Genomic DNA, 12,497 nt, shown 5'->3' on the forward strand with positions numbered 1-12,497 from the left:
CGTTACTCTACGTCATCTCGGAGGTGACGTAAAATTACTTCTCAGCGTTAGTTTATCGTAATGGCGGCGTTCATGAGGGTTGTTGATGAGCAAGTGCGACGGGATTTGAGGCGGCAGCGCATTTTTAGGGACAGACAGAATCCCCTTGACGCCTACGACGACCTTGAAATCATTCAGCGATATCGGTTAGACAGGCAATCCATCATCTCGATCATCGATTTGATTAAAGACCGCTTAGAAAGGCCCACCCAGCGATCGGTCAGCCTTCCTGTATCTCTACAAGTCTTCGCAACTTTGCGCTTCCTTGGTTCTGGCACCCAGCAGAGACTGATTGGGGACACGCTAGGAATTTCTAAGTCCTCCGTTTGCAGGTTATGAAATTTCCATTCAGAAATTTACTATGAATACAGTGTTTTTACGCTGCGAGTGAAAGTTCACGGGTCTGTCTAATTTAACAACTACACTTATTTAATTATTACATAATTTTAATAAAAATAATCGATATATACATGTAGCATGAAATATGAGAAAGTAATTTTGTGATTTAAAAAAATAGCACATAGTTTGATATATTCTATATTCGCAAAAATCGACATTTTAATTGCAGAAGGGTGCACATATATTCACTATAAAATTCTGTAATAGTTCTTCAGTGCGATGTAAAATTTTGTTCAGGTCCATCGAAGATGTATCAAATGCCTTGAGTGCATCACTGCAAAACATCAAGTTTCCAACCAGTGACATTGACGTTACCAGGACGAAGGTGGGTTTCCACTCCATCGCCGGATTTCCCAATGTGCTAGGAGCCATCGACGGGACCCACATCGCAATAACTGCACCTTCTACCGACGAGCACCTTTACATATGTCGGAAGGGCTATCATTCAATCAATGTCCAGGCAATAGTTGATGCTGACATGAAGTAAATGTTAATTACTATAGTATATAAATGTGATTATTTTCATTAAGTATTTCAAAACTTAGTTTATATATTACAGAAAGGGTATGTAACTTGAATTCCGGACTTAAATGTCGCCGTGTTAAATAAAAATATTTCCTATTCATGACATATTTGATGAGCTACGAATCCAAGGTCAAAGTATAAACTGAAAAATGTAGCTGCATGTAATCATTTAATTATGAAAAAGTATGGAGAAGCTGTATTGAATACATATAAATCATATTTATATTACTATGAATTTTTTTTAGCATAAGAAAAAATCAATAATTTCCTTATACATTACAATAATTTAGAACTAATTGATACGAGGGGCAGAATAATACTAAAAATTGTTTAAATTTCAGTATTTATATAGCAATAACTTCCATAAAAGAATAATATAAAGAAAATGGAAGGTTATTCTTCGACTTATCTGATTTTAAAAATGTACAGATTACATCGCTTAACCCCCAGCGGCTTTGTAAAGGGGTTTGTCTTCGTGAGACACCAGTTGTAATTTATAACATTAATCTTTATTCAGATTTCTGAGCATTGTCAGTAAATGGCCAGGCTCCACACATGATGCTTTTGTCTGGGCCAATTCCTCCATAGCCCGACGTTTCGAGAGTGGTCAGGTTGATGGGTGGCTTCTGGGCGATTCCGGTTATCCTCTTCGACCGTGGCTTTTAACACCAGTCAATCGTCCAAGTTGCCGGGGAGAAGATCGATATAACCGGTCACACAGAAGATCAAGGGTTGTCGTGGAGCAAGCCTTTGGCGTTTTAAAATCCCGCTTCAGGTATCCCACTTAATAGTCCGCCCAATTCTCGCTAAATTCACCTACACCCGTGTTTGAACGGAAAGTACCTTTTACTAAAAATAGATTCAGGTACCTCTCGCTATTTTTTAAAGGTTTTTAACTACGTGGTATAAACCTGCATCAAAAATGAATATATGGAACTCTGTGTGTAAAGTTAGTTAACATTACTTCCAGCAAAATGAAATGAATGTAAGTGTAAAAAGTTTGAAGAGATATAATGATCATTTAGGATGAGTTCAGACTCGGCGAATTATAAAAGATGTGTTGAAAAGAAACATCATGCATATCAGACACATATAATTTATACTTTCTATTTTTATCATGCTTTAATTTAATGAAAAGAAAAAAATATATAACTTGGGGGAATCGATTCAGCGACGATAAAATTAAAAAAAAAGAACAATGCGTTACCATTTGGCCGCGCTTACAACACAATTATAGAATGTCCTTTCAATATATGTGGCTCTATTCATGAATGTTTAAGAAAAGTCACTGATTGAAACAAGTACAATTTACAGTACAAACCTAAATTAATTCAATGTAAACATATAATACATGTTCATGAAAAAATATCATTTTAATCGGATTTCTTTGGTTTAAGGTGGTATGGGACACTTCCATGTTGTGACGTTTTATATATCGAAATAGACAATAAAATGAAGTGTTATTATATAAGTAGTTTCTTTCCCAATATTGTCACCTAACAGCGTAGTGCACTGATTTAGAGGGTGTACTACGAATCTGTAAGTCATGAGTTCGAATCCCGCTCGATCGGGCTTTTAAAATTTTTACCGTCCAAATATTTTAAAAGCAATTTTTTGCCATCGGACATTAAGGTGCCACCTGTTATGAAAATAATTAGTAATCCTGAGTAATCCTTTTAATTAAATATCTATTATGTCAAGAGTATACTCTATTCATCACTCATGTGTGTGTCTTGCATATAAAGTGGTCAACGATGTTGTGTAAGACAACTAAGACTCTTTTATCTTGTTGAGTAGCTTGCGTTTCTTTGAATATATTTAAACTACATAAATATCGTATTATATTGAAAATGTCTGCCGTTTGCAAAAGCGCAATTTCGTGGAGGAAATCGTATACTAAGTGCGCTATACCTCTTTAAAGTTGTTTTGTCTTCCTCATGATATAATTAAAAAAACAAATAATCAATTCGTAAATGAACTTTTTTGAGGAGTAAACAACGACAAAATGTCAACAGCGATAAAAGTTATAAAGAACCATACGTTCTAAACACTAAGACACATATATAACATCCTTTTCAGATGTCTGCATAAAACAGGAGGGGTTTTGGATCATCAACCTACAAAGTGTTGCAAGATTATCTTTGTCTGTTGCCAGCTACACAATATCTGTATCGACAAGCATCTTCCAGTTAGTGATATTCCAGAAGAACTGCCCGAAGACGAAAATGATGTTGTGTACCAGGGTCCGGCCAATGACGGTAAATCAACCAGAGACCAACTAATCAGGCAACGGTTCTCTTAGGTAAACCATTAATTAGATTAGGACACTCCGTCCGCCAGGTGCAACCCCCGCATTCAGTGATCTAAGTTATAGTTACATGATGACACGAGAGCATGTACGGAATATATCGCCTCACTTTTTGGCAAGAGGGGGCGGAGCCCCCGAGTGTCAAAAGGTGAGGCGATATATTCCGTACATGCTCGAGCTGTCAATCATGTAACTGATTTGTCCAATGGTTTTGGCACATTTTCCCGCCATCCGGTGATATTTTCACTTTTTCCCGCTCTCTGGTACAAATTAAATGCGCAGTTTCAGAAATTCGGTGGAGGAAGATGGACGTACTCGGCGACTCCGATGACTTGATTTTAAGCCAAGCGCTTGAATCTTTTGAAAACTTTGATGAATTGGACGAAAAAGATGTTGAATTTGCAAACTTTACTTTCGACGTTGATGAATTTTTAAAGGAGTTAGAAAAACAGGATAACATTAAAACTGAACAATATGACGTCAGAACCGACCCTCCGGAACGTTTCGGCAAACCAGTGAATTCTACAGAAATAAAGGAGCTTCACAAAAGTCAGGAAAGTACCAATACACGACGCAATACATCTTGGGGAGTTAAAGTTTTTGACGACTGGCGAAAATCGAGAAACGCTAATTCAGGTTTAGAAATGCAACTTCCTGATTTACTATCGTGCAGCTCACAGGATTTAGACCATATTTTGTCCTGCTTTGTGATCGAGTGCCGCAGGGCTGATGGTAGTCCATATCCACCTAAAACCTTGTACCAGTTGTGTGCTGCTATTTTAAGATTTATGCGAGATAATGAAATCGACTTAAATTTTCTTGACGGTAAAGATATGCGTTTTCGGAATTTCCGCAAAACATTAGATGCCCGAATGAAACAACTCGCCACGGAGGGAATAGGTGTGACAATTCGACAGGCGGATCCAATTTCCCCCGAAATGGAGAACGCGTTATGGGAAGGCGGACATCTGGGTATGAAAACTTCAGTTGCACTTACCAACACAATATTCTTCTACAACTGTAAATTATTTGGGCTCAGAGGTCTTGATGAACATCGTTCATTAGTGACGGAGCAGTTAAAGCTCGACAAGATTAGTGACAAAATGTTTATTACATTTTACGGTCGTACTTCCAAGAACTTTGCGGGGGGATTAAATCAGCGAAACCTAACTGCCAAGGAAGTAAAACACGACTGTGGACCCGACGGACCTCGGAATTTATTTCATGTGTACCAAACTTACATTGACATGGTTGGACCGGGAAGCATGTACCGTCGTTCATTAGCAGGTGAGGGACTGAAGTATTCCAAGCAGGTCATGGGAGTAAACAAACTCGGGAAAATCATCAAGGATATGTGTAGTGGGGCTGGCTTCCATGGGAATTTCTCCAACCATTCGGGCAAACGAACATGTGCTACAAATCTATTTCAATCAGGTAATATTTATCTCTCTCTCTCTCTCTCTCTCTCTCTCTCTCTCTCTCTCTCTCTCTCTGGTGTAGTTTTTTAATTTTCTTTTGTATTCATAAATTTTTATTTGTCAGGAATAGAGGAACAGCTTGTAATGTCCAGAACAGGACACAGAAGCACTGCAGTTCGGAACTACAAACGACCAAGCCAGGAACAACTTAGTGCAGTAAGCATGGCGCTAAATCCACCGAAATTTGGCTCGGAAGAAAACGAATGCGCGGCATTCGAAGCCAATAATAGCAAACTTCCAAAGTTAATGGTTGATCCAATGCGCACCCCAATGATCAACATTACAAATTGTAATGTCCATATTTTTGATGCAGGAAACAAGTAGGCCTAATGTGTATATTGATCACGTAACATTTTAAAGAACTGTTCAGTTTTTGTTTCAAACTGTTAAAGAAACAGAACATTTCAATTTTAAATTTTCATTTTTTTTTTCATGTTTACAATTTGTTGAATAAAGTTTGTTGCCAGTATTGTGTGTTTTCTTTAGCCAATCGCCATGAGGGGGCGTATCTAATTAGTATGCAAAAATATCACATATGTGATATTCAAATAACAAAATTGTATGCGATATATCAGTCGAGAAACATCAAAGAAAAAACACCGCACCATTGGACAAGTAGATCAATCTGGAGCTGAGTTTTCTCCATCTCCAGTTTGTTCTTCTCCATCTCCTGTTCTAAAACTTGGCATTGCATGTCATAAACACCCTCCATTGACCTCTTCCGCTTCACAGGACATTTTTTCCTGTAAAAAAAAAAATATTTAAAACTTTTTTTTAATTTGAATTTCTTCTAACGTATAATTTTTAACTTGTTTGTGGCCTAAAGTTCTGGAAATTGGTATCACTAGCTATTATTCAAATTGTATAAACTCCACTTAATATACATGTACGTTCTATGTATTCAAAAAAATAAATCGACTCCAGTTGCATAATTTACATGTATGTTTAATAAGACACATACTTTTTCATTTGTAGATGCTCTCCGTGACTTGGAGACTTGGGCGGAGTAGGGGTGACAGCAGGACTATCAGGCAAAGCATGGGATGGGCCAGGAGATTGTGAAGGCACATGGCTGGGAACAACAGCTCGCTCGGACTCGGAAGTCATTGGAGGAGAGAGCTACCTTGAACAGATCCACCCCTGCAATAAAATTTGATATTTTTAACTTTACTTATATCTTCGCTTTAATTTATCTGGTGAATGATGATAGAAGAAAGGTGACCATACCATTCACATCGCCTGTGTCTAAAACACCATCGATTCCTTCGACTGAGGTTTTACCTATTATAGCAACAACCTGAAATTCATAAATGTCAATATATTTATTTATCATTAATTATGATATTAATTATGATACATATTTTGTCTCAAACAATCAGTGCCCCTTTCGGTTAACATATTAACTAATGTTATTGATTCATGTTCAATATAAATAACAACTTGCATTATTAATGTAAAAGTGAAGACGCACCTTTTGACCGATATCAGAAGTGTTCACAGAGGAAGGAGCAGTTCCGCCACCGGTTTTCCCTAGCTCCCTTCTATACTGAGCCTCCTTCTTTTTTAATTTGGGAGGATATGTCTCTCCATTTTTTTATTATCTCCGCGGAAGTCCGCTCTTGAATTCCGATGCTGTTTATTCTGCGATTACAACGACACCTTAAAATTACAAACCTACAACCCCCCCCCCCCCTCTCTCTCTCTCTCTCTCTCAATTTTTATGAGCAACATGATCCGCCACTTTGATTGAAAGTGAAAGTACCGGTAGCTGAAAGTATATTGAAAGCGGGTTCCATGGTTAATCCGTTCACGATTCAGGAAGATGTTTACAACGTGCACAGACTATTTTCATTTTCTTGAGAGAGAACGAAAGAAAGATAATTAAATTGATTTTTTTGTATTTGATGCATAACGATTTAATATCTATTTTATGTAAATGATGCAAATAATTCAGTCACAGAATCGCTGCCTTTTCCTAATTTTTCATTCAGCTTTTTCAGAAGTTCAATTTGTAACTTGTTCTTCTGAAGTTCCTGCTCGAGCACTTGGCACTGTAACTCGTGAACATCATCCACATTTCGCTTCCTTTTCAGTTTATTCTTCCTATAGAACGATACATGAAATTCGGTTTACTGACTTGATTAAAAAAAAACAAGTCTTAATTAAATTCAAAACGAAAAAATACTGTTTGGTTAATAAATTTTATCGATGTAAAAGTTCCTATGTTTAGAGTTACCCCGATGCCTTTATTTTCATTTCTGCTTCTCCCCCACGCGATGTTTCTTCCTTCTCGCAGCTAGCCTGGGATGGCCCAGGAGACTGAGACAGCATTGGGGAGGGGACAGCGGCTTTCTCTGAAGTGGTTGTGCTCGGTGTTGACAGCCATACGTCTTCAACTTTGAATAAATCTACGTCTGAAATTAATCCATTGTAAATTGGATATATTCGCTGGAATCACATTCATTGGTGCTTACAAACGTGTTAAGGCAATATTATTGATTGTCAGCTTATGAGGAGAGAGAGAGAGAGAGAGGAGAGAGAGAGAGAGTTAATGTACCCAAATTTTCCAGGTCAGTGTCAAAACCACCGTCAATCCCTTCAATGGAAGTTTTTCCTATTATTGCGACAACCTGAAATAATTATCGACACTTCAATAATAAATTCCTAAAATGGCGTAACCTTACAATTTAATTTAGCAATAATGATTATATGTATATACGAGCCAGTGAGAAACGCAGGATATTTTCTGCTTTCTGAAATAAAATTTATTTAATCTTTTGTTTAAGGAAGAAGGGTTGCAGTATCGAGTATGTTATTTTCCCTTAAGCTGAGCCAATTAAAAAATTCAAGTAACAGAATTCGATTTTCTTTAAACGTAACGTTATACATAATGCTCTCATCGATTTTAGAATTATACTGAAAAATTTTTTCAACTTAAGACCATTTTAAATAAGAACCCGTCAGGGAATAATTTCTTGGTCTGCTCATGGACAAATTGGAATGATAAGATTTTTAATTAAGACATGTTTATCACAGGCACGCAGCATCGTTTTTTAAAACGGGGGGGGGGGGGGGGGGGGGCAACCTAATCCCAAAAATCTTGACAGGTAAAAAAAAAAAGGGAAAATTTTCGAATCCCAAAATCTTGAAAATCCTAATCCGGGGGGAGGGGGTACTTAATATTCCTTTCCCTTCAATTTCAGTCTTAATTTCCTTATTTTCTCTTCCATTTCTTATAAATATACTCTGCCTGTATCAAAGTGTATACTAGATTGTTTTCGACACATACTTTAAATATCATACAGTCACATGTGTCTGTGCATAGCTGCATGCTATATACATTGACAAACTTTTTATGAAGATTGTTTTATTAATCCAATATTATCGATTTGTTTCAAATTTTAATTTTGTTTAATTGATGGTAATAACTTTTTTGCAAGTCTTTAACAAAAATCAACTAGACATCATTCGCGAACCTTCTGACTGAGATCACTTGTGTTGACTGGGGTGGGGGCTGGTCCACCTCCCGTCTTGGACATATCTCGCCGAAACTCCGCCTCCTTTTTCTTGGTTTGTGAAGACAAATCCCTCCACTTCTTGCATATTTCAGCAGGCGACCTCTCCTGGACAGAGACACTGTTGATTCTTTCCAATGTTGTTAAAACATTAATATTGAACCGAAAATAATTTACAAGTAAATTTTGTCCGAAAATATTGATATATCTAACCCCCCCCCCCCCCTCCCCCCAAAAAAATCTATGTCGGTTCCAAAAGTAAACTTTACAAATAAAAGATCCCTTTTTGTTGTTCTAAAACATTTTTTTAAATGGAAAAGACCGATACACATAGTATTTAATGCATCAGAATTTAGATTCAGTCCTTTCTTAGAGATTATTTTAATGACGCAATGGGTAAACATTAAAGGTCAAGGATATTTCATACAGTTTTTGTAAACATGCAGACGCTGAAACGGCTTTTGATCATGAATGTCTAGCAATAAAAAAATGTAAGTGTTTTAATCACTGAAACTAAAGGTTAGGTGCAAACAAAGTTTCATATAGATTACATATTGACATATATTGATTTTGTACCACTGATTTAGCACATTTGTCAGCCCATGTTACGAACTTTCACATGTTCATGTTGATCTAACAATAAATCCGAGATTCCTTTGACGATATACCCTCTTTTATAACATAAAAACGCAAATAGGCTATTTGTATATGAGATGAAATCTCTGAAATCAATTAAACATTATCCATATTGATAAACAATTACAATATAATATAAATCGTGAAACATTTACTGTGAGATAGTACATACAAGGAACAAATGTCTTTCCAACATTTGTTTTTCTTTTGATTTGTGTTGACATCTTTGTGAGAGGCAAACAAGATCGCTCGATTCTTCTCAACTTCTTCCACCAAAATTTCAATCTCCTTGGCAGAAAAATTCTTTTTCCTCTCCTTTTTAATTTTATTTACGAGTTCGTCTGCCATATTGAAATCAACTTCCGGTAATTTAAGACGGACGTAAATACGAAAAAGTTACGTCGGAACTACGTACCTTTCGTGAAACGGTCTTAACTAAGTGCGTACGTAGTACTTAAGTGTGTCGTAACTCGTTAAGTAGTACCTAATTTACGATGCTTTTGTGAAACGGCACCCTGATAACTATTTCATGTCGTAAAAGCAGGATACCACAAATCTCTAGATTTGTGTACCCACCGTAGAAATAGTCTCGAATGAGGTCTTCTCCTTTATCAACAAAAAAATTAATAGTTTGTAAAAATTACAAATATGACAGAAGAAAATTTATTATATAGGGCATATTGAGAGAAAATTCGGTCTCTAAAATTTTTTCATTTGATTAATGAAACCTTTTTAAAAAGATAAATATCAAAAGTTTATATTTACGAGTAACGTCTTCCCTGTGATTGCCTTCTGTCAAAGACGAATATCCCATTGGGTTCATTCTGCATTTTAAAAGTGATGAACACGTTAATTGCAATCAGCATGCGCAGTCTTATATTTCCGGACACGACTTCCTAATAGACTGTGAAACTTGCAAAGTTGCGTTAGCGCGACGGCGTGTTGTGCAAAGTTGTGTTAGCGCGACGGCGTGTTGTGCAAAGTTGTGTTAGCGCGACGGCGTGTTGTGTGTTAGCGCGACGGCGTGTTATGCAAAGTTGTGTTAGCGCGACGGCGTGTTGTGTGTTAGCGCGACGGCGTGTTGTGCAAAGTTGCGTTAGCGCGACGGCGTGTTGTGTGTTAGCGCGACGGCGTGTTGTGCAAAGTTGCGTTAGCGCGACGGCGTGTTGTGTGTTAGCGCGATGTCTCGTTTATCTGAACGCGATGTCGCGCTAACGCAAATGGCCCTATCCGGACACCATACATTATACACATTTGTAAACTGTCTACAAACTATAACATAGAATTTTGGCATAAACAATATTATTGGTGGTGTATGGCAATACCAAAAACAAAACTATAATAAAACTCGCGATTTATACCGTGGAATACCCTGTGTGTTAAACAGTGTTATAACTGCTGTATTTTTAAGCAAAATTATTATGTTGAATATAAGTATGAAATTTAAATTGTATTTATATAATGTATAAGTTTAATTCAATTTAAATGTTACAGAAAGGTTATTCTTAGTTCCATATAGTATCCATATTATTTAGAAAAACAGTACTGTCAAAATATGTTATTCCTAAAAATAGAATTCAATTATTTTCTATCAATTTACACTTTTAAAATTCCATTCTGAAATTTAAAAAGGATTTTACGGTAGGATGTTAAAGATCTACAACAGGAAGGCATGCCAAAGAGTTATTGTTTATGTAATATCTACTTTTGGACTGATACACCAAGTATCAACATTTGAATGTCATTTTCTAATATGTAACCACAATAATCTATCATTATTGGTCAGAAAAAGCGATTATCCTCGTTGCGACCAACATTATTTATGCATGTAACGAAGATGTCATGATACGGTACATCTTAACGTAACCTGGGTAGGCACTTCCTTCGTATGATAGAATGACATTCCTCCCTAAGTATGTTTCTATATCTTTGAGTATTCTTCTGATTTGTTGGTGTGTTATATTCAATTGGTGGTATCTGACTGTTTGTCCTTTAAGGATTTTTATTTCTTTCTCGCATTACTCCTTCTATTCGTGTTACTCTTCTGCAAGTCTTATATTTTACTTTTACTTTGTTATTTTCATAATCTTCCATGGCCGTTTTCGCATTAAGGAGTCGTTCTCCTACAGTGCATAGCCAATTAACTTGCTCTTGATGTGCGAAAGGCATAATCATCCGTCTGGTTTTCGACATGCATTGCTTCCAACCGCTATCAAAGCTTCTATATCTTCGGGATCCCAAAAGTATATATACTGGCTGAGCCGAGACATAAAAGTGGCATACAATGCATGGGCATCTGTTATGCAGCCAACAGACAGACGTCTCATGAGTGCCAGATGTCCAACCGTATTGACAGTTCTAAAACATTCTTCTAAGTTGATAATCCCACAGCAGTCCGTCATTATAGAGGAGATGAGGGGTGGAACTTCTGCTTCTTTATAACGTCTGATCAACCCATGAATCGTTGGACTTAGTCAATAGCCTTCTCCAGTTGTAAGTACAGACATTTTTTCTTGTCCATAATCATTCCCAACATTAGTGGCCCACATAGCTGTTTTAAACTTTCGCCTGCCAGTTTCTTAGCGACCTTTTTGGTGGAATCAATTTTCAGAATGCATCCAATCAGAGAGGTGATGTTTGATTTTACTTTTTCAATCCGCTGCATTACAGCCTGGGCATGTACATGCATCAGCCAGTGATACTGTGGTACAGAAGCAAAAGTGTGTGGTTCTTAATGCCTTGGTGAAAATCATTGGCTGTCTGTCATGTACTGGATGCATTTCTTTTACCAGACTTCACTGTGCTGCTCCTGAATTTTGGCTCTTATCTTGCTGGCACTATTGCCGATCCCACGCTGTCTAAGAAGGCGAATAATTTTAAGGTCACAAGCATAACGGAAAGTAAAAATGCAGGGAAACTGCAGGTCATGTCCCAATTCCAATGGCGGATAATCATCTGGTTCCAGTTAATCATCCTATTTTTGCAAACAGGAAATACATGTATCAGAGTCCTTCCGGCAATGGTATAGTAACGGTTTACATCAAGGACCTGTCTGACTGTATTGTTTATCTCAACAGAAGTTAACTCAAGGGCAATATAGTTTGACTAGCCATAATCTTCGTGGCATCAAGAGGAATAGGGGCGAGAAAAGTATCTATGTACATGGGTTTTATGGTGCAGGACAATGATGGCTGTGGTTGATAAAACCATACTCTATCTATTTTGTTTATGTCAAACTCTACCCTTTCTGGACTGAAACAAATCAAGGCCTTGAAAACCCAGAGGTAATCTGCTTTAGGGAGAGTTGGTTCCAAGCCTGCTGGTAAACATATATTACCTTCAAAACTAAAAAATAAAAATATTTGAAAAAAGCTCAATTTGAAAAAGATGCCAACATGCTTTGATGGTTACCTGGAAACCATAGCCTGTAAGTTCGACATGTTGCCTATTGCGATGTTAAAAGCGTTTGTTATGGCTGTTATGCAGATGTGATATCAAAACGCGGTACCTAATATGATGTTTTTGTAATGGTGCTTTATCATAGTTCTTGCGCGTTTGTTTGAATCCATTAAGGCTGCGTTACGGACAGCTGACTAC

At 37.1% G+C, this 12,497-nt stretch overlaps 4 protein-coding genes across 4 annotated transcripts; 2 read left to right on the plus strand and 2 right to left on the minus strand.

The window, feature by feature from the left end:
• Positions 1–60: 60 nt before the first annotated feature.
• On the plus strand, positions 61–5,856 carry LOC128174647 (putative nuclease HARBI1). The gene is made up of 5 exons (XM_052840148.1): positions 61–371; positions 604–921; positions 1,481–1,738; positions 3,043–3,265; positions 5,725–5,856. The coding sequence occupies exons 1-4, from the start codon at positions 61–63 to the stop codon at positions 3,263–3,265; spliced, it is 1,110 nt and encodes a 369-aa protein (XP_052696108.1). The 3' UTR covers positions 5,725–5,856.
• Positions 3,415–5,073, plus strand: LOC128174648 (zinc finger MYM-type protein 3-like). Its single transcript, XM_052840149.1, has 2 exons — positions 3,415–4,705; positions 4,814–5,073. The coding sequence occupies exons 1-2, from the start codon at positions 3,577–3,579 to the stop codon at positions 5,071–5,073; spliced, it is 1,389 nt and encodes a 462-aa protein (XP_052696109.1). The 5' UTR covers positions 3,415–3,576.
• Positions 5,321–5,856, minus strand: LOC128174649 (uncharacterized). The gene is made up of 2 exons (XM_052840150.1): positions 5,711–5,856; positions 5,321–5,492 (listed from the first exon to the last, which is right to left on the minus strand). Exons 1-2 carry the CDS (start codon positions 5,854–5,856, stop codon positions 5,321–5,323), a joined length of 318 nt encoding a protein of 105 aa, XP_052696110.1.
• A 777-nt stretch (positions 5,857–6,633) lies between these two features.
• LOC128172706 (nuclear apoptosis-inducing factor 1-like) lies at positions 6,634–9,419 on the minus strand. Its single transcript, XM_052838469.1, has 5 exons — positions 9,073–9,419; positions 8,226–8,394; positions 7,307–7,379; positions 6,986–7,163; positions 6,634–6,852 (listed from the first exon to the last, which is right to left on the minus strand). The coding sequence occupies exons 1-5, from the start codon at positions 9,246–9,248 to the stop codon at positions 6,678–6,680; spliced, it is 771 nt and encodes a 256-aa protein (XP_052694429.1). The 5' UTR covers positions 9,249–9,419; the 3' UTR covers positions 6,634–6,677.
• Between the last annotated feature and the right edge of the window lie 3,078 nt (positions 9,420–12,497).

Source organism: Crassostrea angulata, chromosome 2 (assembly GCF_025612915.1).
Source record: "Crassostrea angulata isolate pt1a10 chromosome 2, ASM2561291v2, whole genome shotgun sequence".
In the NCBI taxonomy this organism is placed as follows: domain Eukaryota; kingdom Metazoa; phylum Mollusca; class Bivalvia; order Ostreida; family Ostreidae; genus Magallana; species Magallana angulata.